We start from the raw sequence: 26707 nt of genomic DNA on the forward strand, positions 1-26707 counted from the left end.
GGCACATCCCCAGTAGGAGATGTGCAGGAGGCAGCTGATCGATGTTTCTCTCTCATCGATGTTTCTGGCTCTCTATCTCTCTCCCTTCCTCTCTGTAAAAAATCAATAAAACATATTTAAAAAAAAAAAAAGGAATACAGGAGGGAAAGACAAGTATCACATGATCTCACTCATATGTGGAATCTAATGAACAAAAAAAACTAATGAACAAAATAGAACCAGAGACATGGAAGCATGCAACAGACTGATGTATTTCAGGGGGAGGGGGCAGAGATTAACCAGAGAACTTATATGCATATATGCATAACCCATGGACACAGACAATAGAGTGGTGAAGGCCTAGGGAGCAGGGGTTGGGAGGACAGGGTGGAAGGGGTCAATGTGGGGGAGGGGGCATCTGTAATACTTTCAACAATAAAGATAAATTTTAAAAAATATAAGAGGGTGGAAGGTAAGAGCACAATGGGCTCAGAAGTAGAAAGTGGAGGTCTGAGGCAGGACAGTGCGCACGCCTGGTTAGCAGCAGCGGGGTTGGAGGGACGCAGGCCGAGCCAGAATCGGCCCTGGGCACGTCCCTTTCCCTTCCCACCACACAGATCTAGCGCAGCAGGCTCGCCGGCACGCAGGGCGCAGGGCGTGCTGAGTGGGGAGGTGCTGTGCGGAGGCCCGGGACAAGGGCTCCGCATCCTGCTCTGCCTGTGGGCGCCACCTGCCCGGGCTGCTGGCCTCAGCTCCTGTGCTGGCGTTCTCATCCGTAGGATGGGGATATGCTAGCCCCCACCTGATGTGCTGGTGAGGCTTGAGCAGTCGTAGATGACAAGCATGTGGCTCAGGGCAGAGCACCAGGCAAGCGTGTAAACATGCCCGGTCTGTCATCGTCTCCAGCAGAGAACGGGCCCGCTCTCGGCTTCCGTCAGCTGCCCTCCTCTCCGTGTCACCGTCGGGTGTTCGTTCCCACAGGCTTCTGTCTCTGATGGGTCGGTCCCTCCTGTAGGCGCGGACAGTTAGTGTCTCGAGCCCAGAGCTGTATGTGACGAAACACTCAGCTGAGGAGAGCTCTGCTGAGAAAGCAGGTCCTTTGTGCTCTCCTGACTCTAGGAAGCCTGTTTACGCCCCTGCTGTGCTTCTGACACCAGGGAAGGGGGTCGTGCAGAGGGTTCCAGCTGTGCTCTCTCCTCTCAGGTGGGGCACCCACGTGTGGAGCTGACCCTCTCAGAGCTCCAAGACATGGCAGCCAGGCAGCAGCAGCAGATCGAAAACCAGCAGCAGATGTTGGTCGCCAAGGTGAGTTACAGAAGCCGCGGCGGGAAACGGGCAAAAGCGTGTTCTCCAACTGGTCCTTTCGGTGGGGTTCCTACGCTCCCAGGCAACTCTCGTCAGCAGGGCCAGGCCACGGGAGTCTCAGCACCCGGTTTCTCTGTCATCTCCTCCCTACCAAACACATGCGTGGCTTCCAGACGTGCGAGGGTGTCAGGGCAGGAGCACTTGACCCTTGACCTGCACACACAGACGCACCAGAAACGATCGACCTTGCCCCGTTGTGGATAAAATTTAAGGGTGTTTTCCGTTGTCGCCTCCTTTTCCCGCCGGGTGTGCGCTCAGCTGTGTGGTCGGCCTTGGCGTTCTGGAGGAAGCCAGCGGTCCATGACCCCCTGCTGGTCCCGGCCCCGAGACAGGACACTGGTCATCAGGGCTGCCCTGGCCTGGGCCACGCTCCGAGGCCCCGTTTGGTTGACTGTGGTGAGGGGCACAACGCGCTCTACGTTTGTTGCTGAGACTCTGAAACAGTAGGATTTAAAGTTTTTCCAAACGATGGTTTAGTCATGGATTTTCAAGTGAAAACCAGACCTGTCATCCGTGCCCTCTGGAAACGGCTCCCACTGTGACAAGCTAGACGTCCTGAGCTGCTGAGAGAGCCCGTAGCTTCGCTGCCCGCTCTTCCTGCTCTCTCTGCCAGAGAGCCCCTTTTTCTCTGTATTCTTTCCCGTTACAGTGGATGTGCAGTATTACACGGGTTTCCAGGGTGCAGCGTAGCGGTTAGCCATTTCCATAGCCTACACAGTGGTCCCCCTGAGAAGCCTAAGGCCCCCTTGGCACCATAGTTATGATACTGGTATTGACTGTGTTCCCTGTGCTGGTCTTTCCATCCCTGGGACCATTCTTTTTTTTTTTTAATATATATATTTTATTGACTTTTTACAGAGAGGAAGGGTTAGGGATAGAGAGTTAGAAACATCGATGAGAGAGAAACATCGATCAGCTGCCTCCACGCCCCCTACTGAGGATATGCCTGCAACCAAGGTACATGCCCTTGACTGGAATCGAATCCAGGACCCTTCAGTCCCCAGGCCGATGCTCTATCCACTGAGCCAAACTGGTCAGGGCTCTGGGACCATTCTTAACTACAGTTTGTATTCTCAGTCCCTTCACTTTTCCACACAGTCCCCCACCCCCTTCGGTGGCAATCGGCAGTCTGTTCTGTGTCTGTGAGTCTGTTTCTGTGAATTGTGTTCGTTTATTGTTTCTTAGATTCCACATAGAACTGAACCTGTAGATTTTCTTAACCATATGTCCAATCCAACTTTTTTCATTTATTGAATGATCTTGTAATTCATTGTACTGTCCACTTTTATGTAAATAATAGGTTAAGGCGCACTTGTTCTTAAAAGTTGTCTTACGAAGTTTATTGGACTTATAAGAATAAAAAACAATTAGAAGTTAAATACATTGGAAATATTTCATCTTATTAATAAGATTTCTAAGATGAAATGTACATAGTATTATGTAATTATAATATTTTCTAATTCTACTTTTTATTTCCTTTCCAAATCTTGACCCAAGAGTATTATTGTTGAGGAAATTCTTAGGTATTTTCAGGGTGTGAACCGCGAGCGCACGCTGACTTCCCATGTGTCAGTGTGTGATGCCTGCACAATCGCACAGGGAGGTTCTGTACGTGCATACGGGCCTTGAAGATTAATGCTGACTTATCCTTAAGGTGTGTGTTCAGATTAATGGGGAAACTACTAAAGTGATTATATTTTACTTTAGGGTTGTCCTGTTCTTGTTTAACTATAAAATGTTCCATTAGCCCTGACCGGTTTGGCTCAGTGGATGGAGCGTCGGCCTATGGACCGAAGGGTCCCGGGTTTGATTCTGGTCAAGGGCATGTACCTTGGTTGTGGGCACATCCCCAGTGGGGGGTGTGCAGGAGGCACCTGATCGATGTTTCTCTCTCATTGATGTTTCTGACTCTCTATCCCTCTCCTCTCCTCTCTGTGAAAAACCAATAAAATATATTTTAAAAAATGTTCCATTAGTTTTGAAGAAGCTAATCCTAAAGAAAACAAACACTTCCTGGGGTGTCACTCAGCAAATGAGAGGTTTATCGCTTATTTGATCACTTACCCCTTTTCAGTAGACAGCCCCCTGCTGGCCATGCCACTTCCTGTAGGTGAAAGGGCCTTGGAAGCCATTGCAGCAGAAGCCCTTTGGGCAGCAGGACGCTGTGGGCTGGCAGACAGGATGGATGAGCCGGGTGGTGCCTGAGCAGCCCAGGCTGCCTTATCCGCGCGAGGCTCCTGTGGGAGCACTTGCAGGCTGCGTGGTCGGAGGGTGCCGAGCGAAGCCCGCCTGTGAACCCCGACTCTCCTCTCACTTCCTCCCGCACAGTAACCAGTGTGTGCCGTCTTATGTGCGTGTGGTCCCTCGGGCATGTTCATGGTTTTTTTTGTTAATCCTCACCCGAGGATATTTTCCCATGACCTTTTAGAGAGCGTGGAAAGGAGGTGTGGGGAGAGAGGGAGGGAGAGATCCACTGACCTCCTCCCACTGGGGCCAGGGATCAAACCCAGAACCCAGGTACAGCTCCCAACTGGAATCAAACCTGAGACCCTTTGGTGCGCGGCTGACGCTCCAACCACTGAGCAACACAGGCCAGGCCCTGGAACCTTTCTTTCGTATTTAAATAGGTGATACTGTGGCATGCACCCCAGGTTTTTCGTGTCTAAAAGGAAGCATGCATCGCAGTTCTCAGTGAGCTGTGTTTCTCTTATTAGGAGCAGCGTCTACATTTTCTAAAGCAGCAGGAGCGCCATCAGCAGCAGTCGATTTCTGAAAATGAAAAGCTTCAGAAACTGAAAGAACGGGTTGAAGCCCAGGAAAACAAGCTGAAGAAGATCCGAGCCATGCGGGGGCAGGTGGACTACAGCAAGATCATGAACGGCAATCTGTGTATGTCCCTCCGCTTGCTCCCACGCTCACGGGCCGGGAGGCGAACGCAGTTGGGTTTCTGCACACGGTCGGTCACGCCTGAGTCAGAGCTGGTGTGGAGAGTGCACTGCTCGCCGAGGGGAAGAGGGTGGGCGGGCTGGGCTAAGTGGTCTTGGGGTCTCCCCGCCCGGCCGTGCAGCACTGGCCCAGCTCCTCATGGGGGCCTGTCATCATTAAGCAGCGGAAGTCTCACCTGCGTGTAACGATAGGCCACACAAATGCACACTTTCTGTGTTTGTCGGGCGGGTCTTCGTCACCCTGTTAATCCAGTGCGTGCCTGCTCCGTGTTCAGTGGTGACAGAGCAGACGGCGATGGCCGGCCTCACAGAGCCGGGTCTGCTGGTGCCTTGAGATTCCCGGGTGGCTGTGGGACTCACTGCCCATCAGAGAATGTCCACTCGTGAGGGAAAATACTGTTTGCCATGCGAGCAAGTCACGCGTGTCCCGAGGGCGCCTGGAATGTATCGTGGGTTCTGGTGTCACAGTCTTCTCCCTGGGTCTGGCCCTCGGTGATGCTGGAGTTGAGTTAAATGTATAGACAGGAAGGAAGCGCACCAAACAGAGGTAACACCACACCAGGAAAGGAGACTCTCAGCTGAGTGATGTTTTCTTTCTTGTGGGAATTACAGCTGCCGAGATAGAGAGGTTCAGCGCCATGTTCCAGGAAAAGAAGCAGGAGGTGCAGACGGCCATTCTGCGCGTCGACCAGCTCAGCCAGCAGCTGGAGGACCTCAGGAAGGGGAAGCTGAACGGGCTGCAGCCTTACCCCGGCAAGCTGACGGGCCCGGCCGCCGCGGAGCTGAAACGGCTGTACCAGGAGCTGCAGGTAACGGGGGTCCGGGGTGGGTTTAGTGTCGTGTCCTGATCTCCAGGTTTTCTTCTGTGGGCTGGAGACCTCAGCTGCTGGGGACACACTGATGGGCTCTAACTTGGTAGAGGCAGGAAATGTAAGTTTTTAGTATCTTCACAGAGTTCTGCATCTACCACTACAGTCAAGTATAGAACATCTTCATCAGAAGCCCCACCCCCTTAGCCATCCCTTAGAAGCCCCACCCCCTTAACCATCCCTCAGAAGCCTCACCCCCCCCCGCCCCCCCCCCCCCCGGCCCTAAGCAGTCAGGAACCTCCTCCCCGTCTCTATAGCTCCGCCTCTTCTGGACACGTCACATATACAGGTTCGTGTAGTGTGTCATGTGTGGTTCTATGTGACCGGCTTCTGCCACGCGTTTTCAGTGCAGAATTGAATTGGCAGTACAATGAACTAGTAAAGAATTAAGCTTTAGGTGATCTTTAAGGTGTCTGTGTAAACTGTTCTGATGAGATTCTTAGATGCCTGCTGTTCAATCCTTGACTCAGTCAGCATGAGCTGCTGTAACAAAATACTGTAGACGAGGAGGGTTACCTAGACCCTGAGGTCTCACAGTTCCGGAGGCCGAACTCCAAGATCAACAGCCGGCAGACACGGTTCATGGAGGGTCTGCTTCGGCTTGAGGACGGCCACCTTCTCACTGTGCCCTCACGGCTCTGGTCTCTTCCTCTTCTTTTAAGGACACTTGCAAGAACCCCATCACGGGCCCCATTCCCATCACCACTGCTAAGCCAGATCCCCTCCCAGAGGCCCCACCTTTAAAGACCCCTGAGGCTGAGCGCTTCAGTATGGAAATTCTGGGAGAACACAGACATTCAGTCCATAGGAATCCACAAGATTCCCATTTCTCAGAAGTTGTCATCAGCAGGTGATGTTTCAAGCCAGAAGCAAGTTTTGCAATTCTATTAGTACTTGGTAGAAAAAGTACCATATCATTTTATGCAATGAGAATATTTAATTAGAGTAAATTAAATATCACGTTTGTTGCTGTTCTCTAACATAAATGCATACAAATAAAATATAAAATTTTATGCTATCAACATTTTGTTGTTATTAACCCTCATCAGAGGATATTTTTTCCATTGCTTTTCAGAGAGAATAGGAGGAAGGGAGAGAGAGAGGAAGAAAGAGAGAGGGTGAGGGAAAGAAACATCTATGTGAGAGAGACACATCGATTGGTTGTCTCCTGTACATGCCTCAACCGGGGCCGGGGATTGAGCTTGCAGCCCAGGTATATGCCCTTGACCGGGGATAGAATCCACAACCCTTCAGTCTGCAGGCTGGCGCTCTAACCACTGAGAAACACCGGCCAGGGCTATTTCTAATTTTTTTTACAGCAACCTATGTTAAGAAGCATGTTCCCCATAACCAATGGACACAGGCAGTAGGGGGGCGAGGGCATGTGCTAGGGGGTAGAGCAGCTGGGGAGAGGTCAAGGGGGGAAAAGGAGACATATGTAATACTTTCAACAATAAAGAATTTAAATTAAAAAAATAGCGTGCTCCCTGTCCAGTGCATGCATACGACATGTGCTAGTACACGTGTGCGAGCATGCATACGGCGTGTGCTAGTACACATGTGCGAGCATGCATACGGCATGTGCTAGTACACGTGTGCATCTGGAGCTGAGCGTGACGGGACTCACGTTCTCTGTGTGTCTCTGTCAGTTCTCTGTAGTGCTGGCTGCAACCCACTGAAGCGATAGAACATGGTCGGGCAATGTGGGCCATCCTTTGTGCAATCCCCGCTGCCTCTGCCGTGAGGTGCCTCCTTACGTGGCCTGTGGGGGGTGGAGAAGACACCGCTCCTTAGTGCCCTAGAGGAGTGTTCAGGGCACTTGTCACTACAGTGCCATCCCCAAGGACGGAGGTATGGTCCCCAGTCATTACTGGTGCCAGTCATTCCGTTTGCTTCAAAGAGGACACATGGTTGCAGATCTTTGCTTTTTTTTGGTTCCTAAGAGAGCTGCTGGCTCCGCCTGTGCTGTGCCCGCGAGCACTGTGCACCCGCAGCAGCGCGCTCCTGTGACTGCACATCCGGGCTCAGCGACTTCGCCTGTCCTTACCCTCCCTGGCCGTTTAATGCAAACCATACAAGTTGTATTTTCTATTTGCAGATTCGTAACCAGCTTAACCAGGAACAGAATTCAAAACTGCAGCAGCAGAAGGACCTCTTAAATAAGCGCAACATGGAGGTGGCCATGATGGACAAGCGCATCGGCGAGCTGCGCGAGCGTCTGTACGGGAAGAAAATCCAGGCACGTGGAACAGCAAGTGTGTCCCCCAGGGGAGAGGGGCCCGAGAGCAGTCCTGTTGCGTACGTAGCCCCAGATCCTAGGTTACCAGAGAGGGCCACTCACAGGCCTATGGGCCGAGGCCCTCCCTGACGTCTCGCCCTTCCTGGACGCTCATTCCTCAGGTTGGTGGGGCTGCTCAGTACGAGTTAGTGAGTGAGCTTCACCGAGGAGATGCTGACTCCTTTCTTCCCGGTTGCAGCTGAGCCGTGTGAATGGCGCGTCGTCGCCACAGTCACCCCTGAGCACGCCCGGCAGGGTGGCTGCCGTGGGACCTTACATCCAGGTTCCCAGCGCCGGCAGCTGCTCAGCGCCGGGGGACCCCGTAAAGCCCCAGTCTCTCACTGTTGCTTCAGGAGCTGCCCATGGGAGGCCCAAACCTGGTAAGTGGCCGGCCCTCTTCCCGGGAGCATGAGCAGGAAGGGGGGCCGTGGAGCGGCGTCCTCCGAGGGGCCCTGCGTGTTCCTTCCGTCTCCCCCGAGGCACCACATCCTCCAGGGCAGCTTGGGGAGCAGTGTGCTGCCACGGTGACCATCCCATAGACAGCACTGTGACTGCGCTCCCCTCCCCCACTCCGCGTGCCTCAGTCAGTCAGAAAGTCCACAGACCACCCCCTCGCCCTGGGCCACTGAGGCGCAGGGACCAGCGCGGCCCAGCTCCGTGGGGCGTGTGGCGCTCCCACTTCCTGGCTACCCGGGCAGGCTCTCCACAGAGACGCCGCCCCCCTCCTCAGAGGAGGGTCGGCTGGTTCTCAGCAGATGCACGAGAGCCGGGGCTCCCTTACAGGAGGACGCGTTATGGCTGGGGGGACGCAGGCCCCGTAGCTCCTGCCATGTTGGCAGGTCCCCACACCGCAGCAGCCCTACACCGACGACCACAGCCCTGCGACTGGCCTGCCGGGCCTGTGGGAGGGGCCCTTGGAGACTTGGGGCGTCTTCTGTTTGCTGACTTCCTGCTCTAGTGCCGGCACCTGCGCTGCAGCCACACCTCTGCTGCTCCCGGCGGGCGGGAGCCCTCAGATTCGGCTGACTCTCAGCAGCGTGCAGGCTCTGTGGTCGGTGTGGCTCTAATGGCACCTCCTCTGATAAGCTGCTGTTTATAGTCCAAACCCCCCGTGGTGGGAGCAGATATTCGTCTGGTTCCAATGACGACAATTAGCCCCACCAGCTGCTTCTCTGCCGCCTTCCTCGTCACCCCTTCCCGAGCTGGGCCTGTCTCCACGTCCCTGTTCTCTGGGTCCGTGCAGGGCCCCTCAGGGTTGCACAAGACACCTTGCAGGGCCCGAGAATGCCCTTCAGAAGCTCAGAACCAGCCTGGGTCTCAGGTGTGCTGTGAGGGGACCACCTGGGACACCTGCGTCACCCGCACGGGGCAGAACCTGGGCCCAGCTGTGGATCTGGGGAAAGAAAGCTCTTCGGTGGGGACGCTGACCGTGCTGTGGCTCTTCTGGTTCCGTGCCCCACAGATGACCATGGTAGACCCAGAGTGACCCGCTCGTGGACAGTGTCCGACCTGGACATCGGGCCCGACTGCGGCTCCGCACGGCAAGCTGCAGACTCCCTGACAGACCGTATGTCAGCGGGCCGGCCGGGGGGAGCTCTGTCCCTCATGCTGCTCAGGCAACAGCCACTCTGTTTTCCAAACCGAGAAAGGCCTGGGCACCCGTCTAGACTTGAGAGAGATGCCACCTGAACGTGGCCTGCCCCTCCCTTCAGCCAGGTGCCAGGTGGGCCGGGCCATGCACCCGGGTCCCGCTCGGGGAGGCTGAGCGATGCTGGCACAGGAGGGTGTTTTGGTTTTTTACCAAATGAAGAGGATTTCCTGAGTTCACGGGGCGGCATTTAGCTTTATCTCCCTTCATACTTGAAGGTGATTGTCCCTTTATAATAAAATGAAGTGATCTTCCTTCTATACCTTCTGCCTTATCCCCAGAAAACAAATTTCTCTCTTCATCCCTCCTTCACCTTTCTGTGACTGACGGGTTGGCCACATTCCTGGTGACCTTGAGAGAGGGCACGGGAAGTCCGAGCGCTCGGCCTGAGCGTCTGCAGTGGACTCTTTCCCATCAGCCCGAGCTTTCACGTTGGGCCTCCCCAGGGGGTAAACATCGCCTTCCCTGGGGAAGAAAGAAAAGCACCCCAGCCCGGAATAGGCTGACAGGCCACACGGGAGCGAGGTGACCTTTGGCCTTGGACTGCTCAGCAGGGCCCTGCAGCTTGGCTGAGCCATGTGGAGCCTGCTGCCTGGAGCTGGGGTAACATTAGCAGTGCGATGCAGGGTTAGCAGTGCTGCCGCAGGGGTGGATGCAGCTCTGGAGCAAGCCGGGGCAGGGCCCAGCCCGGCTCAGAGCTCTGCCCGTCCTGCACGCGCCGGGACCTCCGGTCGTGCCCAGAGCACGTGCAAGCCAGCCTTCCCATCCCGGAGTTGCAGGCTTTGGCTCCGCAACGTTGTGGAGAGGAAGAGTGAGTTCCCTCTGCCCCTCAGTCGTGTCCACCTGCCGCGCCGGCTGGAGGGACGAGGATGTGCTGTTCTGCCAGGGCCCAGACAGTCCCCGGGATTTCCTCCCGTCCCATGTGGCTGAGGCTGGGTGTCGGCACGTCCGTCAGCCCATGCCCGCTGCGAGACACGAGCTGGTTGGGGCTAGAGCCTGGCCTGCCGATGGGAGTGAGTGGGTGCCCTTTTTCAGTTTGGAAAACGTTCTGTAAAAACGTAGCTTCTCAGTGCTTTTCTGAAAATGCGGGCTTGACTGCCTTTCTGACCACTGCTGTGGGGCGCAGCCTGTCTCCAATCAGTGGGACCGCACCGGCCTCTTGTGATCATGCCTCGCTGCAGAGCAGGGGTGGGGAACGTCGGCCTGCGGGCTGTGTAACGCCCGCGAAATCGTTGGGTCTGGCCCTGCCAAGGCATCAGGGGTGAGTCAATTCAATGTTTGACCAAATAGAGCAGCCTCATTTTTAAGTTGATAATTTTGTATGGACCACGAATGATGTTATAAATATCCAAATGGCCTTTGGCAGAAAAAAGGTTCCCCACCCCTGCTTTAGATGATAGAAATTTCTAATAGATCAGAGTTGAATTTTTCTTTTAACACTGAGTGGTGCAGATCAAGCCTGTTATGGAGTCAAAGGAGAGTTCTTTACTGTTGTACGTAACTGTATCTGTAAGCAGTGTTTGAACAGTAAGGGCCGTGCTTGCTTCGCTCCTGAGTGTTGTTGTAAGGGTTTGAGCTGTGCTTGAATGAGGGCTGACTGTCTCTGCAGACCTCTGTCCCTGGCTGGGTCATTGCTGGAGCCTGCACACCGAGCCACGCAGCGCTGGGGGGCCTGGCCCACAGAGGCCGCCCTGATCCCGCCGCGCACTCGCGAGCTGGCGTGCGGGGAGGGGTCAGCCCTGGCGGTGCCCCTCCATCAGAATGATGTTCCAGAAAGTGACTTTCTTTTCTGATGGGGCTACTCCTATGCTAACTCACCTAATTTAAAGACAAACTTGACTTAAATTCTATGTTCTTTTCAAGCTAATGATGGAAACTGGCCAACACTAAAACAAAATATGAGCTCTTCGGTGAAACCAACACAGATGGCCCCTGTGGACTGGAAGGACCCGAGCGTGGAGGGGCCGCTCAGGCAGGGCCCCGTCTCCAGCCAGCCTGCGCCCTTGTCAGCTCTGGGAGCCCCGGAGAAGCTGGTAGGCCCCTTGTCATGACCCCTGGGACACAGATGAGCTCCTAACCCTGCTATGTCTGGCCCTTGTCTTCGAGGGTAGAAGGTGTCATGAGGCAAATTATTCTTACTAGCGTCCAAACGACACCCAGTCTGAAGGAGTCCATGGCCCTACGCACCCGCGCAGTGAGCACGTCAGGCCTTAGTCAGGTGGTTCTGTCGCAGGCAGGTGACAGCCCGCCGTGCCCGATCCCCGGCGCTGTGCCGGCCACAGCCGACTTGAAGGATTACAAGTCCTACTTTGTCTCCTCATGTGACTGTGGATGGGAATCTGCTTAACTTTTCAAAGGATGACTGTGTTTTCTTCACGTTTAAATTTAGGGCATCGAGATGGGTAAAATGCCACCCCCCGTCCCTGGTGTCGGCAAGCAGCTGCCGCCGAGCTACGGCACACACCCAAGTCCTGCGCCCGTGGGTCCAGGGCCCACAAACTCCCTGGAGAGGAGGAAGGAGGGCAGCTTGCCCAGGCCCAGCGCAGGCCTGGCCGGTCGGCAGAAGCCCGGCCCTCTGCCCTCCGTGGGCAGCACCCACCCGCCGGGCTCCTCCCAGCAGATCCAGCAGCGGATTTCTGTGCCCCCGAGCCCCACGTACCCGCCCGCAGGGCCGCCTGCATTTCCCACTGGAGACGGCAAACCTGAGCTCCCACTGACTGTGGCCATCAGGCCCTTCCTGGCAGACAAAGGGTCCAGGCCACAGTCCCCCAGGAAAGGACCCCAGACAGTGAATTCAAGTTCCATATACTCCATGTACCTCCAGCAAGCCACGCCCCCCAAGAATTACCAGCCCGCAGCGCATGGCGCCTCGAATAAGTCGGTCAAAGCAGGTACAGTAGCTTGTGCTCTCCCTCCTGGGGCCAGGGCGCTGTGCTCTCCTCTAGGAACATGCCGACCCACAGCCTCACATTTGGGCCACACGCTACCTAGGACCAACCCAGAGCCTTACCTCTCACGCCTTCCGAGCTGCGTGAGATGGGGTCACAGCTGACTTCCTGTCGGAGCGCCCACCCCCTGGGAAGTCCAGCTGCGGGAAGGGTGTGATTGAGCAGTGTGCTCCCTCCTTCGTCCTGGTACCTAGTGCAGCTCTCCCGGGAGCCGGGGTGGGGCTCTGCCTAGACCTCGTCTCCACCTCCTGCCGTCGCTGAGCCAGGCCCTGGGGCAGCAGCTGGGCGGCGAGGGGTGTCTTCTGCTTTGGGCATTCCTCCCCTCTCCCCCGCCCCAAGAGCCGCAGGGGAGAACAGCCTGATTCGGGTGAGGGGACATGGCCCTGGGGGCGAGGTGTTGGAGGGAGCAGGTCGGAGAACAGGGCCTAGTTCCACACCTCCTACGGTCAGTGGGTTCTGACTTGGGTGGTAGGGTCCTGCCCGTTGGGCTTTCTTAGATGTTCTTGGGCGTGAGCCGCAAGCTTCCAGACTCGCAGTTGAGGGACTCCTGGGTGCCTGGGCCCCCCCTCTCCCCCCTGTGCCCAGCAACCCCTGAGGCAGACACTGCACTGACCAGGGGCTGGAGCGGCCGAGACCCTTCCCTAGAACTCCAGGCGGCCTCCCTGTCAGGCCCGGCCGGGGCTTCCTGCTGTGCCCCTACGTCCGAGGCTCAGCTCCTTGGCCAGGAGCCAGGGACAGCCTGTTTGGGTGGGAAGCCCGGTCCATGGCCATTTTAAATGCTCGTTTGGAAAAGCCCCCATTCTGGGATCCCAAAGGCAAAAGCAGAAGTTAGGTGCTCCACGTTCCAGAGTGTCGGTGAGGTTCTTTGAGCAGAGGACACGCGTGGGGCTTGAGTTGGGGCTCACCGCGTGGCCGGTGCAGCTCGTTGGCTGGAGCGTCGTCCCGGGCACTGAGGGCCGTGGGTCTGATTCCAGGGCGGGTGCGTACCCGGTTGTAGGCTCAGACAGGGTTAGGGGGCATGTAGGACGCAGCCAGTCAATGTTTCTCTCCATCTCCCTTCCTTTCTCTCTAAAATTAATAAAAAATGTGTTCTCTGGTGAGGATTAAAAAATAATAATAAATTTATTTTAAAATTAGGGTTCAACAGCCAGGCCTGCCTCTGGTGTAAGCAGAGGTGTGTAGTGGCGGCCTGGGTGCAGGTGCTGAGGGTCCCCGTCCTGTCTCCTCAGTGTACGGGAAGCCCGTCCTGCCATCGGGCTCAGGCTCAACGTCCCCGTCGCCGTTGCCGTTTCTTCATGGGCCGCTGGCCACCAGCACCTCGCAGCCCACGCCCCCTGCAGAGAGTGCCGAGCGGGAGCCCGAGCAGGACAGCCCGGCCCCGCCCGCGGAGGCCACGGGCGCCATGGAGAGCCTGCCGCGGCCGCTCAGCCCCACCAAGCTCACTCCCATCGTGCACTCCCCGCTGCGCTACCAGAGCGACGCGGACCTGGAGGCCCTGCGCCGGAAGCTGGCCAACGCGCCGCGGCCGCTGAAGAAGCGCAGCTCCATCACGGAGCCCGAGGGCCCAGGCGGGCCCAACATCCAGAAGCTGCTCTACCAGCGCTTCAACACCCTGGCCGGCGGCATGGAGGGCACCCCGTTCTACCAGCCCAGCCCCTCGCAGGGCCTCACGGGCACCCTGGCCGACATGGACAATGGGAACACCAATGCCAACGGGAACCTGGGGGAGGCCAGCCCTGCCCAGCCCACAGCCCCGCTGCCCGTCGAGCCTGCTCCTGCCTCAGACGCCAATGACAATGAGCTCCCTTCCCCTGAGCCTGAGGGGCTCGTCCGTCTCCAGACCACCCCCCAGACCGTGGAGCCTGCGGAGGACAACAACAACAACGTGGCCACGGCCCTGTCCACGGAGCAGGTCCCGAGCCCTGGGGCCGAGGCCCCCTCTCCAGGGCAGGAGCCAGTTTCCCCATCGCGTCCCCCCGCCGCACCCCTGCTTGCAGCCTCTACGGTGGGTACGGGCCTCGGCAGGGCCCCCTGTGCTGTGGGGGACCCAGGCTGCGGTGGGCGTGGCAGATGGTCCCGGCCCATAGGGAGTCAGGCCCAGGGCAGGGCTCCGTGGGCTCGTACTGGAGGCCCAGCCGGGAGGCCCGAGGAGGGAAGCTGCCCTGGGACCTGGCGGGAGGCCGAGCTGAGGGAGCGAGCGGCTGGGAGTCCCTCAGCTGGTGGGAAGGAGCTGCCGCTCCGGAGGGAGCAGTGAAGCTGGGTGTCACCCCCTGGCTCGTGGGGTCCCCTTTAAATCCAAGCCTCCTCTTCACAGAGCAAGCGGACCAACCTGAAGAAGCCCAACTCCGAGCGCACCGGCCGCGGGCTGCGCGTCCGTTTCAACCCCCTGGCGCTGCTCCTGGACGCGTCCCTGGAGGGAGAGTTCGACCTGGTGCAGAGGATCATCTACGAGGTGAGCCGAGCGGAGCCCCTGCCTGGGCGCCCCACACGCGCAGGCGTGGCTCACACACCCTGTGTCCCAGGTGGAAGACCCCAGCAAGCCCAACGACGAAGGGATCACCCCGCTGCACAACGCCGTCTGCGCCGGCCACCACCACATCGTGCGGTTCCTACTGGACTTTGGTGTCAACGTGAACGCCGCCGACAGCGATGGCTGGTGAGCCCCCCGCGGGCAGAGGGGCCGAGGGTCTGGAGCACAGGGAGTGAAGGGTGAGGGGTCAGGGCGCCCACTCGTCCTAGGCTGCTCAGCACACCCTCCGCTTTGCTTTCTGGATGATGTTGTAAAAGGCACAGCCGTGCTTCCCTTTTCTTAAATGTGTTTATTGACTTTTTTAAAGAGAGAGGAAGGGAGGGGAGAGAGAGAGAACCATCAGTGAGAGAAACGTTAATCAGCTGCCTCCTGCATGCCCCCTACTGGGAATCGAACCCGTGACCTCTCTGCACAGGATGAAGTCCAACCAGCTGAGCTGCACGGGCCGGGCTGTGGCTCAGTCTGTCCACCTGGTGATTAACACGCCGCCCGGCCACGCGTTCAGCAGTCAGGACTCTTGTCTGCTTAGTGGCTGGGTCGGGGGTCGTGGCTGCGGGGTCCGGTGCTGCCATGGAGGCCCGGCCTCCCGGGGTCGCTGTCAGCCTCAGGCAGCTGCCTACACCTGTCTCGGGCGCCCCTCAGCCACGCTCTCCAGGAGTGTGTGTGAGGCCCAGGACAGGTGGTAGTGGACACCACACCACTGGAGACAGCGCGGGACCGGCGGGCACTGAGGCTCCGCAGCCCGGGGCCCTGCCACTCCAGGGGCCACACACGCCTTCACCTCCCGCCCTGCAGGACGCCGCTGCACTGTGCCGCCTCCTGCAACAGCGTGCACCTCTGCAAACAGCTGGTGGAGAGCGGTGCCGCCATTTTTGCCTCGACCATCAGCGACATTGAAACTGCTGCGGACAAGTGCGAGGAGATGGAGGAGGGCTACATCCAGTGCTCCCAGTTTCTGTATGGTACGCAGGCGTCCTCTCGGCCTGCAGGGGGCATGCGCTGGGCTGGCAGACCGGGCCCTAACTGCAGGGGCAGCCAGTTAGTTCAGAGGGAAGCCCCTGTCCCTTTGCTCCCTCCTGAGACCTGTCTGAAAGTCCGAGTCGGCAGGAGGGTGCTGTGCAGCTGGCTAAACACACGCTCCCGGTACCGAGGCGGCGGCCAGCCCGGAGGCCCATGGTGGGACAGTGACCATGGGCGGGAGGAGGGAGGCACTCAGGTCACTAGCCTGCGGGGCTTTCCTGGGCGTGGGCCGGCCCCGCACTGCCACGTGTGAGTGCCAGCTGCCCTCCAAGCAGTCACCCTACTCTTCGGTCCCCGACTTTGTGCTAAATGTGAGGTGTACGTTTCTCCCCAAGAAATGCCTGTGGACTCAGACCCTCAAGCGGCAGTGCCTACCTGCGGGGTGTGGCCATGGGCAGCAGCTGGGCCTGGCTTCCGACCCACAGCCTCGCCTCGGCCTCGCTGGGCCGCCCAAGAGCAGCAGTGCGTCCGGTCTGGCCCCGCAGCGGGGCTCTCGCTGCCCATCCTCCGTGAGGCCTGACCACTGGCCGTCTTGCCACAGGGGTGCAGGAGAAGCTGGGCGTGATGAACAAGGGCGTGGTGTACGCGCTGTGGAGCTACGAGGCCCAGAACAGCGACGAGCTGTCCTTCCGAGAAGGCGACGCCATCACCATCCTGAGGCGCAAGGACGAGCACGAGACCCAGTGGTGGTGGGCTCGCCTGGGGGACCGGGAGGGCTACGTGCCCAGAAACCTGCTGGGGGTGAGTGCGCAGCCGCGCCGAGCTTGTGCCGGAAAACCGCTGTCCAGCGTGGCCTGTCCTGCTGGGGCCCGCGGGCAGGCACTGCCCTCCCCATGCTCAGTGCTCTGCAGGCGGGCCTTTGCGGTCGGCCCTGTGGGGGGCCCAGCCCAGCTGCTCAGTGCCTTTTTCTCATGGGAACTCCCTCGGGCGCCCCATCTCACCCCAATCAATCAGAAACTTGCTTACTGGAAAGGGGGGAGAGGGAGAGCCTGCAGGTCGCTGTGAGAGAGGGGGGCTCGGACCGGGTGGAGGTGGGCTGGGTGCGGGTGCTCTGGGTGTCAGGCAGGGCCTCCCGGGCAGCTGACGGGAGCTGGACCTGGACGCTGTCCTTGCAGCTGTGTCCTCGGATCCAGCCCCGGCAGCGAACGCTGGCCTGAGCCCCGCCAAGGAGCCGCTGAGGTCGCCCGCGTCCCTGCGCGGAAGCTGGAGTCTATGGTGCTCACGCAGCAGAAGCCCACAATGTGAACCGCAGGCTCGGGAGGCCTCCTCCAGCTGCCTCCAGAGGACTGAGCTTTGCCAATGACTGTCAACCCAAATAAATGCCCAGCTTTCTACGCCTGTTGCCAATAGACGCCCTAGAGTGAACCCCCGGATGGTTGCCAGTGGAGACCAAGGCCTGACTGACTGGCCCCAAGGCCACCCTCATGCTCCATGTCACTCACCAGCAGTGAGTGCGCCCGCTGCTGTGCGTGCTCCCCGAGCCCTGCCTACCTGCCGCTGAGCACCTCAGCACCAGGTCCTTCCCTTCGTGACCAGAGCAGCCTGCGGGGAAACCCGTGCGGTGGCCCTGACACGGGGGTTCCACTTCCTGTTCCAGCCCGTGGTGCGGGGCTGGACTTCAGGCCCCAGGCAGGGACCTCGAGACCAAGGCCAGGAGCCTGTCCGCACTGACCTCCGGGCTCCCTTCTCTGCAACCCTTGCTGCCCAGGTGGGGTTCTGATCCCCGCTCAGCCCCTCGGTTTCATTAATTCATGGGAACCAGAAACAAGAGAAATGCCATTGGCTCTGTGCCTGGTTGGGGCTGGGTGGGCCCTGAGTGTAGGCAGACCCTGCCCCCCACCCGCCAGGAGCCTGAGGCCGGTCACTCGGGTGGCATGGTCGTCAGGAGGGGCAGCTGTGGGCATGAGGGTGGGCCTCCCCGTTTGGCCAGCCATGATGCGGTGACCTTGGCAGGCCCTTCACCGAAGGCAGCTGAACGCACAGGCTTTTATACCAAAAGTATTTTTGACTAGACGTTCGCAACTACCAGGATGATGCTGGAGATGTCGAGAAGTCTCATTAAATTCCAGGCCCGCAGGCTTTCTTTTCCATGGACGAGTCTGTATGATTCTGTATAGACATGTGTACAGACGGCTGCTGTACTGGTCCCCTTGAAGCATTGCGTGTACACAGCGCTGATGGAGCGTGAAGACCCCGGGGCAGCCTCTGCCGGGGGCCCCCTCCACCCGATGCCGTGTGACGTGCGCAATAAACAGTTTCCCGTGGGTGCGAGTCTGTGTCCTGAGTGAACGGAGCCGCCACAGGGACGCGCGGTGGTCCCGACAGTGAGGCAAGGCCTGGCCCATATTCTCAAAATAGGGTTTAATCAAGCTTTATATACAAATTGTTGTACAATTGTTCTAATAAAGTGAAACAGTGAGTGAAAAGTACAAAACACACAGCTGGCTCCTCCCCCGTAGTGAAGTATCAAAGGCTTGCACAGCCCTGCATTAGTGCCCTAGTGCCATAGTGCCGTCCGCAGCCCGGCCCCGGCAGGCGCAGGGCAGAGCCGCCGAGCCCACGGCCCGGATCACCCGTGAGACGGTTCATGAAGACGAGGGTCCAGAACCTCCTGGTAAACCTGGACTCGTACAAACATGGCAAAGGTTATGCTACAAACAGTTCAGTGGTCGAGTAGCTGGGTCCCCACCCACTTAGGCATCAACAGGAAAACGCAGGCTCTAGCGCCGGAAGCGGTTTGGAGCGTTAATAAACGTGTGCGTGTCGCACTAGGTAAGCGCGCACGACTTTCTCCAGAGCCTCGCGCTGCCTTCCTACCACGCTTGGGGTCGGGGCGAGGCAGTGAGCAGGCTCCGCGCTCCAGCCCGTGCAGTTACTGGTCCCGAGATTCTTGGAGGAGCTTGGCGGCCTGCATGGCAACAGAAACAACTGTGCTGGGTCCTGCCCGGCTGGAGCTGGGGGGGCAGCCTCGCCCTGGGGAAGCTGGGCCCCTCTCAGCAGGAGGCCCAGTCTCCTGCCTGCCCCTGTGCCAACCACCACGGCCCGTACCTTGTGCATGGCTGCCAGCCACGCCGTGGCCTGCTTCCTGCTGCCGTGTGCATCCTCCCCTGCAGTCAGCTTCAGCTGGGCCACGCCCTCCGCCCCTGGGGCCGAGTACTGCAGGGACATGCCCGTGGCCCGCGCGGCGCCCCCTGGGGGAGGGAGGCAGCAGGCTCAGACGCCACTCCCTACCCTGGTGCAGGTCTAGGAGGTGGCAGGGGCCTGTGCTCAGCTGTCACCCCTGCCTGCACCAGAGGCCAGGCAGTCAGTGCTGCCCACCTGAGGACCAGGGTCACGGCCCGGGGAGCTGCGCAGGGCTTAGCACCAGGGAGGCACCAGCCCGGGGGCCCATCTACCAATACTCAAGCTCCCGCCGCAATGCCACGCGGGGGACGGGGTGCGGAGATGGTGCCCATCTCTGTGGGGCCAGCTGCTCCCTGGGACGACTCCTGCCAAAACCTCCCAGGACCAGCCACTCGGGATGAGGGGCCCTTCAGTGCCCGGCAGCGAGGACGGCTATGTGGACAGCAGGCCCCTGGTGAGTCACCTACACTTTACCTGGCGGCTGCAGGAGGCCACCCCATTGGGCAGTGCTCTCCTCTGGGAGCCCCTCCCTGCCTCCAGCCCTCTCTGCGCCAGGCCGGTGGGGGGAGCCCCGGATGAGAGGCCCAAAGGCCTCCTATGACCTGTCAGGAGCTCACGCCTGCGCTCCTGTCAGTCTGATGGCTCCACCCACCTCCTGACTGGAAGGAGTTGCACTGGCACAGCCACGACATGGGCCATCTCCTCTGGCTACTTTGCAACAGTCCCTCGGGCTGACAGACCTGAACAGTTACTACCCTGGCCTCAGGCTCCAAGGAGGCGGCAGAGGGCCCCCTGGGCTGACCTGACCCCAGCTTCTCCAGACCCTGCCCTTTGCCCCAGGGCGGATCTGACTGCCCATCGGGACAGGCAAGCCCGGGGGCCGCAAGGAGGCTCTTGGAGGAGCACAGTGCGCCCGCTGTGACGGTCAGGAAGGTGCCAGAAGGGCCACCAGGCCCTGCTCCCCAACACCCTGCACCCCACCTGCTCAGGGACAGCAGTTCCAACAAGAGGTTGGGAAACAGGGGTGACACTCCCCTGGGGTGAGGAAAACAGCAAATCCCTATCTTCCCCAGGATATTCCCACTGGTGCTGAGATGCCAACCCTCTTTCAAACGGGCCGAAAGGAGTGAATGAGCATTTCTCAGAGGCCCTGTGCGACCCCCCACCTCCCACAGCAGAGGCAGGGCACGGGCCCATGGCATGCTGGGAGCGAGGCTGACCTTCGGAGGCGGGTGGGCTCCCCAGGAGGCTGGTGTAAGTGTGCGTGTCTTTGTCTAGGCAGGAAGGTGGGCAGGCAGGAGAGAAGAGCAGCCAAGAGCCATCAGAAAACAGAAAGCAAGATGGATTAAGTCGGTGGGTTCCAGCGGGAAGACAGCCCCGGGGCCCAGGAGTTCAGTGGGAAAGATCCCGGCGGGCTGAACAGGGCTGGACCTCAGGGAGTTCGCGCAGGAAAGCGGAGGCCTGGCGCTCGCAGACACACTCCAGCCCCTGGGATCTGGGCCGCCAGCCGCCCGTGGCCTGCAGCCTTGGCTGGAGCGCTGTGGGGGAGCTCCTGAGTAAACACGCTCAGGCGCCCTTCCTCCTGTACACGCTACGCCCCCCGCCCCCCTTCGCCTGGCGAGTTCCCAGAGCCACGAAGCAGCACCAGCCCACAGAGAGGACAGGCACCTCCAGGACCTGCCCACAGGGAGCCCGACCTCGGTGCCGCTAAGTCCCTGCCGCCCGGCTGGCCCGGCCTCCGTTCCACGAGGGGCAGGCGCACGTACCTCCAGCGGGGAAGCCTTCCGTGAGGACCTGCACGGCCAAGATGTGTGTGACCTCGATCTCGTGGTGGCTGGCCCCGTCCAGCAGCAGGTACCTGTCAAACGGAGGGCGTCCCGGTCACCGGGGCTCGCGGGCAGCTGCCAGTGCCCGAGGGCTCTGCCTCTTACCTCTGGTTGCTGGAAAGGCGACAAACCATCGTTTCTGATTTCTCGGAGTTTCCAAAACTTACGAGGAAGGTGGCTCCTTGAGGCACAAAAACAAGCGTAAGAACGCAGGCAGCTCCAAGTCACCCCGTCAGCCCGACCTCCGCCCTGGCCTCAGGCCGCAAGGAGGCAGCAGAGGGCCCTGGGCTGACCCCACCCTTTGCCCCAGGGTGAATCCGACTGCCCGCTGCCCCAGACAGCCAGGGGACAGGTGGTGACGCTGCCCAACTCTGCCTCATGGGGCAGGAGAGCCTGGAGGCTGCAGGAGGCCCCTGTAAGGGCACAGTGCGCCCGCTGTGGGCACGGAGGAAGGGAGCGGGTGGGCAAGGCAAGAGAAGGAGCAAGACAAGCGGGCGCTGCTGGAGCCCTCGCTGGGCAGGACGGTGCTGGCTCTGCGTTAGGCTCCGCTGGCCGTGGAAGCGCCAATCACCACGTCCCTCACAGAAGGCCCAGCCCAGGGCCCTGGCCTCCACACACTGCAGGAGCCACCAGGCCAGGCCGCAGGGCGCCGGGTAGAGGGGTGCGGGGAGGCAGACCTTAGTCCTCCTGCGTCACCACGCCCCGCCCCCCAAATGGCCAGGCGAAGGTCCCGCAGGCTGCTGGCCCTGTGTTCTGGGGGCCCGGTCCTGACACCCGTGTAAGAACGGCGCTGCCCGGGCGCGTGGCCCCACACGAGAGCAGACCAGCTAGTGGCCCAAGCCCCCCAAAGGGAGACAGCGGTTCAGGCACGTCTGCAACCACAGGACAGCCAGCTCCCACCCGCCTCTGCAGCCATCCTGGGGATCGCCCCTCTTCAGGCACCGCCCCCTCCGCAGGCACCGCCCCCCTCGGGCACCGCCCCCTCCGCAGGCACCGCCCCCGCGGGCACCACGCCTTCCGCAGGCACCACGCCCTCCGCGGGCACCGCCCCCTCCGCAGGCACCGCCCCCGCGGGCACCACGCCCTCTGCAGGCACCGCCCCCGCAGGCACCGCCCCCTGCGGGCACCGCCCCCTCCGCAGGCACCGCCCCCCCGCGGGCACCACACCCCCCCCCGCGGGCACCGCCCCCTCCGCAGACACCGCCCCCTCCGCAGACACCGCCCCCTCCGCAGACACCGCCCCCTCCGCAGACACCGCCCCCTCCGCAGGCACCGCCCCCTCCGCAGGCACCGCCAGGACCACCCGTGCGAGGCCACGTACCGCTGAGCAGCACGCGGAGCTGCTTGTCGAAGAACTCGGCCTCCTTGCGTGACACGAGTGCGCAGGCCGCGCACTGGCGCACGGGGTCCACGAAGCACATGCGCGGCAGCGCCACCTTCTGGCCGCAGCACTTGTCGCAGAAGCACTTTCCGCAGCGGCGGCAGTGGTGCTGGGGGCGAGGGGGCGGGCAGTGAGCGGACCGCACGGCCCCACCCGGGCCCACCGCGCTGCGCCCCACTGGCTCCGAGCAGGGCACCCCAGGGAGAGTGGATGTCCGGGGCCCCTCCCGCCCACGGCCTCAGCTCACCTTTCTGGTGAGAAAGTCAAACTTGGCGTCACACTGCATGCACCGGGGGCACTAGGAGAGAGGGGAGGTCAGAGCCCTCTGAGGACCCAGCCCTGCTCTCAGCATCCGGGAGGCAGCGAGGTGGGCCTCCCGGAGGGGGCGGCGGCCCCAGCCCGAGCAGGGCCTGCGGAAGGTCAGCTGTCGGACCCGCAGCCCCGCACCAGAGGCCAAGCCTGAGCTTTGCAAGACCCTGTGACCATCCTGTTTCCTCTTTGCTTTTTTAAAATCCCACCCTGGGACATGTCCTCTTGGTTTTAGAGCGAGGAAGGGAGAGAGCGAAACATCGGTCGGTTGCCTCCTGTATGCCCTTGACCAGGGGCTGAGCCCGCAACCTTTCTGGTGTCCTGGACACCCGCCGGCCCTCCTTCCTCTGGGCTACTTCCTGGGCGTGGCCACGGCCTGGCCCCGCCCCCTCCCCGGCTTCCATACAGCGTCCCCACAACCTCCGGGTGGGCTGGCTGCTCACGTCCTGTTCGGGCCTCTGCATAGGGCCCCTCTCTCCCCGGACCACACCCCCAGCCACAGGCCCCACGGGCTGTAACCAGCGAGGTGGACAGACCCGAAAGGCGAAGGCGCGGGAGCGGGTCCCACCGAGTGTGCCGGCTCCAGGGGAGCCGCCGCGTCCTCCCAGGCCCGCTGACAAGGGCTGCCCCGCCGGTGGGTCCCTGCAGGGCACACGCGTCTGGGCAAGTCCAAAGACCAATCTCTGAACTTAAGGCCACAGCTACAATTTACAAGCTGCTCCCTTAAAAACCAAAGTGAATCCCTAGCTGGTTGCTCAGTGGTTAGAGTGTTGGCCCATGGACTGGAGGGTCCCGGGTTTGAGTCCAGTCAAGGGCATGTAGCTGTGGCAGGCTCGATCCCTGGCCCTGGTCAGGGCGTGTGGGAGAGGCAACCAATCAATGTGCCTCTCTCGCTTTGATGTCTCTCTCTCTCTCTCTCTCCAACCCCCCCCCCCCCTCTCTCTCTAAAAAGAATCAATGGAAAAAATACCTGGGGGTGAGGATTAACAAAAAAGCAAAAAAACAAAGTGATACAGAAGTATTTTATTCCTCCAAATAACCAATGAGGTTATTCAGAAAATCGACAGACCTTAAGCCAGGTAATTTCCCGTTGATCGTGTAGGAGGAAAAAATGTTTTGAAATTATCAACAGAGCAGTTCAATATGAAAAGAGAAGGAAAGAAGGAAACGAAGCAACGGGTGGCGATCAGAGAGGAAAAGGACGAACACCGTGTCTGAGGGCAGCACAGGGAGGGAGGGAGGGAGGCGCCGCCCACAGCTCCGAGAGCTGCTACCTGGGCGGACAGGGAAAGCACTCGAGTCTAGGGACCGGCTCCCCCCTCCCCTCCCCGGCTGCTCCCATCCCGGCTGTGACCCCCCCGCCCCGGCTGCCCCCTCCCCGGCTGCTCCCTCCCCTCCCCCGCTGCTCCCCTCCCAGGCTGCGACCCCCCTCCCCGGCTGCCCCCTCCCCTCCTGCTCCCATCCCGGCTGTGACCCCCCCTCCCCGGCTGCCCCCTCCCCTCCCCGGCTGCTCCCATCCCGGCTGTGACCCCCCACCCCACCGAGCGGGGCAAGTGTCTGAGATCAAGCTGCTCGCGCTGACCACTGGGGGCCAGGCTGAGCGCCACAGCAGTCACAGGCTGACCCACCAAAGGGCCTCAGAAACCTGGGGCGCAGGTGGAGGTGTGCTCACGGGGACACACCTGCGCACACACAGACCCATCTGCTGCCGGACCCTGGCTGGACTGACGCCATAAACAGACAGACAGACAGACACCTGGCCGGGGACGGGGGAGGGGGGAGGGGGGAGGGGGGCCAGCAGGGTCAGGAGCCTCGGGCCCCGCGCTCCCTCCGAGGCCTCCTGGTGCGGGCGGGAGGGAGGCAGCCGGGGAAGGGGTGGCGTCTGGGGGTCCCCTGGGCGCCACCAGCAGCTCCACCGCCCCCGCCCTCCCCGTGAGGCCCAGGCCCAGGCCCAGGCCCAGGCCCACGCAGGTGAGTGGACCGCGGGCAGGGAAAGCCCGGAAAGGCCCCGCCGGGCCTGGGGGCGAGGCCCCTCCTGCCACCTTCTGCCTAGACCCGGGCCGACCGCGCCCAGGACCCTTCCCGCAGGCGCGCCTCCCGGAGGGAGCCGTCCCCCAGCCCTGACCAGGCCGAGCGCAGCCCGGTGTCCAGCGGGCACGCCCAGCGCAGGGAGGACACAGCCTGGGGCCACCCCTCCTTCCCGGCGGCCGCCCCCCTGGCCCGCGTGGGCAGGAACTGGTGCGGGAGGGCGCCACGGAGCAGAGCTCTGCCACCGGCTTCTCGGAATTTCGCCAGAGCCTCAGAGGCCCGCGGGCTCCGGGCTCCGGGCTCCGGGCTCCAGGCGGGGCTCCGGGCTCTGGGCTCCGGGCTCCGGGAGGGGCTCCAGGCCCGGCCCGCCCCGCCCTGCCCCGCCCCGCCCCGCATTCCACAGAGCCGGCTGCACCGCGCGGGACAGGCAGCGGGACAGCCACGGGCTGGAGGGGCGAGGGAGTGAGGGACCGGCGAGCGGCCTGAGCTGGGGCCCGCCACGCGCTGTGGGAGCTGCCTCCGGGGAACCAGGGCCCCCACCCCGGCCCCCGGCCCCCCACAGCCGAGCAGCAGGGGCTCCGCCGGGTCAGCGCGAACGGGTGTGGAGAGGCTCCTCGGGGCGAGAGCCGGGAACGCGGGCCCGAGCCGCCAGGGGGCGCGGGTGACGCCCCGATGGTTCCTGCCCAGGGCGGCCCGCCCCGTCGGAAGGGACAGTCGCTCGCTGGCCTTCCGCCAGGTCACTCTGCCGCTGGCTTCCTGACGGCGGGCGGCTCGGCCTCTTTCCTTTCATTGTCCTTTCACGGCGGGACCCGAGCGGGGAGCGGGGAGGGAGGTGCCTCCCGGCGGTCAGAGCACCAGCGCCGCGGGCAGAACGCGGACAAGACGGGCGCAACAGGGCGCGGGGGCCGCCCTCCCCACCACCTCCCCTACCAGCGCCCCATCATCTCCCACCGACCCCTGTGCTGGCCTCTCAACTCCCAACACTGCGCTGCCGCCCGCACCGCCCGCACCGCCCGCACCGCCGACACCAGGGCCCGCGGCACAACAAGGGGTGTCCTCCTCCAGTGGCCCCGCCCCCGCTGCCCCCTCACTCGGCTGCTTTGAAACCCTCGACTTCACTCCCCCGGGAGAGGAAGGCAGCCACGCGGAGGGCGGGATGGGATCCCCCACGGCCACGGGCGGACACACGCAGACACACAGCCGGGCCGGAGGGAAGGGGCGCTCCGTGGTGAGGAGCCTGGGCCGAGGGGCGCACGGGGCGCCATGTGGGGGGCGCTGGGCATCCTGCCGTTGGCAGCCGGCGCCCCCGGCGCATCTCACTTCCGTCTCGGCACCGGGTCTTGGGGGCGACCTGACGCGCAGGGGTGCGAGGCCCCGAGGCTGATGCGGGGCCCACCGCTGACCCGACGCCCAACGGCCTTCACCGGGCCCCGCCCTCACCTCCCCCGCCACCCACCCCGCTCCGGGCAGGTGCCGCTCCCCCCGCGCCCCCGCCCCGCGGGCCACACGCCGGCGCCCCAGGGACGGCCCCGCTCCCCGGGGTGGGGGTCCCTGGGTCTCGAGGCCCCGCACAGCCACTCATTCACGTCGTGGGACTCACACGCCCTCCGGGTGAGCCAAGCCCAGGAGGGGGTCCGTGCCAGGGACACAGGCTCGGGCGGGTAGGATGGGGGGCTCCGGGCGCCCCGAGAGCGGGAACCTGGGAGAAGGCAGGTGCACAAGGCCCGGAGCCCGGGACCCCCCGGGGGCGCAGAGCAGGTGCCAGAGGGCGGCCGCGCGGGGACCCGGAGGGCGGCAGGAGCCAGCGGAGGGGAGCGGGGGGCCGAGAGCGGGTCGGGCTGGGAGGCCTCGGGGAGCGGGGCGGGTCCGGGCCCGCTTTGGGCATGGGGACGGGGATCCTGGGCGCGGACCGGGGCCCTGGGCGCGGACGCGGGTTTCCGGGGTGCGGAGGGGGATCCTGGATGCGGACGCAGGTTTTCGGGGTGTGGACGCGGGTCCCGTGCGCCGACGGGAGGCGGGCGGGCGGCCGACTTACCTCCTTGTCCGGGACCCACTGCGGCTCCTCCAGGCCGAACGGGCTGCCGAAGGCGCGGTGCTCGGGCACCATGCGCAGGCCGCTGGGCGAGCGCACCAACTTCTTGGCGTCGCAGCGGGCGGCCACCTCGGAGGACATGACGCCGCCGCGCGAGCCCACTGCCCTCACACGGCCCTCGGTCGCCCCGACCAAAGCCCCGCCCCATCCGTGCCGCTGACAGCGCCCGCGCCCAATCGGCACGCTCGGCCCTGAGCCCGGGCCAATCGGAACTCTGGCTCCGCCCCATCGCTGCGCTCTCCAATCTGCGCAAGGCACCTCCCCTGCCACCCTGCGGTCAGTCACCAATCGGCAGTGAGGGCCAGCACAGGAACGCCCCGCCCTTCTTGGCTATTGAGACTTTGGATTGGTCAATTAGCCTGTGAC

General features: G+C 61.8%; 2 protein-coding genes across 6 annotated transcripts in view; one reads left to right on the forward strand and one right to left on the reverse strand.

The window, feature by feature from the left end:
- Positions 1–17846, forward strand: part of PPP1R13B (protein phosphatase 1 regulatory subunit 13B) — an 84440-nt gene extending 66594 nt beyond the window's left edge. Inside the window, exons 5-17 of the mRNA XM_081096292.1 lie at positions 1183–1284; positions 4059–4233; positions 4902–5098; positions 7257–7397; positions 7636–7816; positions 10948–11117; positions 11474–11975; positions 13262–14037; positions 14347–14484; positions 14555–14688; positions 15358–15524; positions 16124–16323; positions 16698–17846. Coding sequence (XP_080952418.1) covers positions 1183–1284; positions 4059–4233; positions 4902–5098; positions 7257–7397; positions 7636–7816; positions 10948–11117; positions 11474–11975; positions 13262–14037; positions 14347–14484; positions 14555–14688; positions 15358–15524; positions 16124–16323; positions 16698–16739 — 2925 coding nt within the window. The 3' untranslated portion in view covers positions 16740–17846. The remainder of the gene's footprint in view (positions 1–1182; positions 1285–4058; positions 4234–4901; positions 5099–7256; positions 7398–7635; positions 7817–10947; positions 11118–11473; positions 11976–13261; positions 14038–14346; positions 14485–14554; positions 14689–15357; positions 15525–16123; positions 16324–16697) is intronic.
- An 80-nt stretch (positions 17847–17926) lies between these two features.
- Positions 17927–26487, reverse strand: ZFYVE21 (zinc finger FYVE-type containing 21). Of its 5 annotated transcripts, none has more exons than XM_081096305.1 (8): positions 26285–26487; positions 22160–22210; positions 21853–22021; positions 20637–20712; positions 20472–20563; positions 19926–19979; positions 18631–18773; positions 17927–18490 (listed from the first exon to the last, which is right to left on the reverse strand). In XM_081096305.1, exons 1-8 carry the CDS (start codon positions 26420–26422, stop codon positions 18455–18457), a joined length of 759 nt encoding a protein of 252 aa, XP_080952431.1. In that variant the 5' UTR covers positions 26423–26487; the 3' UTR covers positions 17927–18454. The 5 variants fall into 5 exon arrangements, with proteins under 5 accessions (XP_080952431.1, XP_080952435.1, XP_080952433.1 ...); XM_081096309.1 differs by having other exon boundaries at positions 22160–22237; positions 26285–26470; XM_081096307.1 differs by lacking the exon at positions 19926–19979.
- Positions 26488–26707: the final 220 nt, after the last annotated feature.

The sequence above is a fragment of the Myotis nattereri genome (assembly GCF_964212035.1).
Source record: "Myotis nattereri genome assembly, chromosome: 1".
Classification (NCBI taxonomy): domain Eukaryota; kingdom Metazoa; phylum Chordata; class Mammalia; order Chiroptera; family Vespertilionidae; genus Myotis; species Myotis nattereri.

Coding starts and splice junctions, on each gene's coding strand:
- ZFYVE21 (XM_081096305.1), bottom strand. CDS start 26,422: ATGTCCTCCGAGGTGGCCGCCCGCTGCGACGCCAAGAAGTTGGTGCGC. Junction 20,713..21,852: donor GCTCCGCGTGCTGCTCAGCG/GTACGTGGCCTC, acceptor TTGTGCCTCAAG/GAGCCACCTTCCTCGTAAGT. Junction 20,564..20,636: donor CGCCTTTCCAGCAACCAGAG/GTAAGAGGCAGA, acceptor TCCGTTTGACAG/GTACCTGCTGCTGGACGGGG.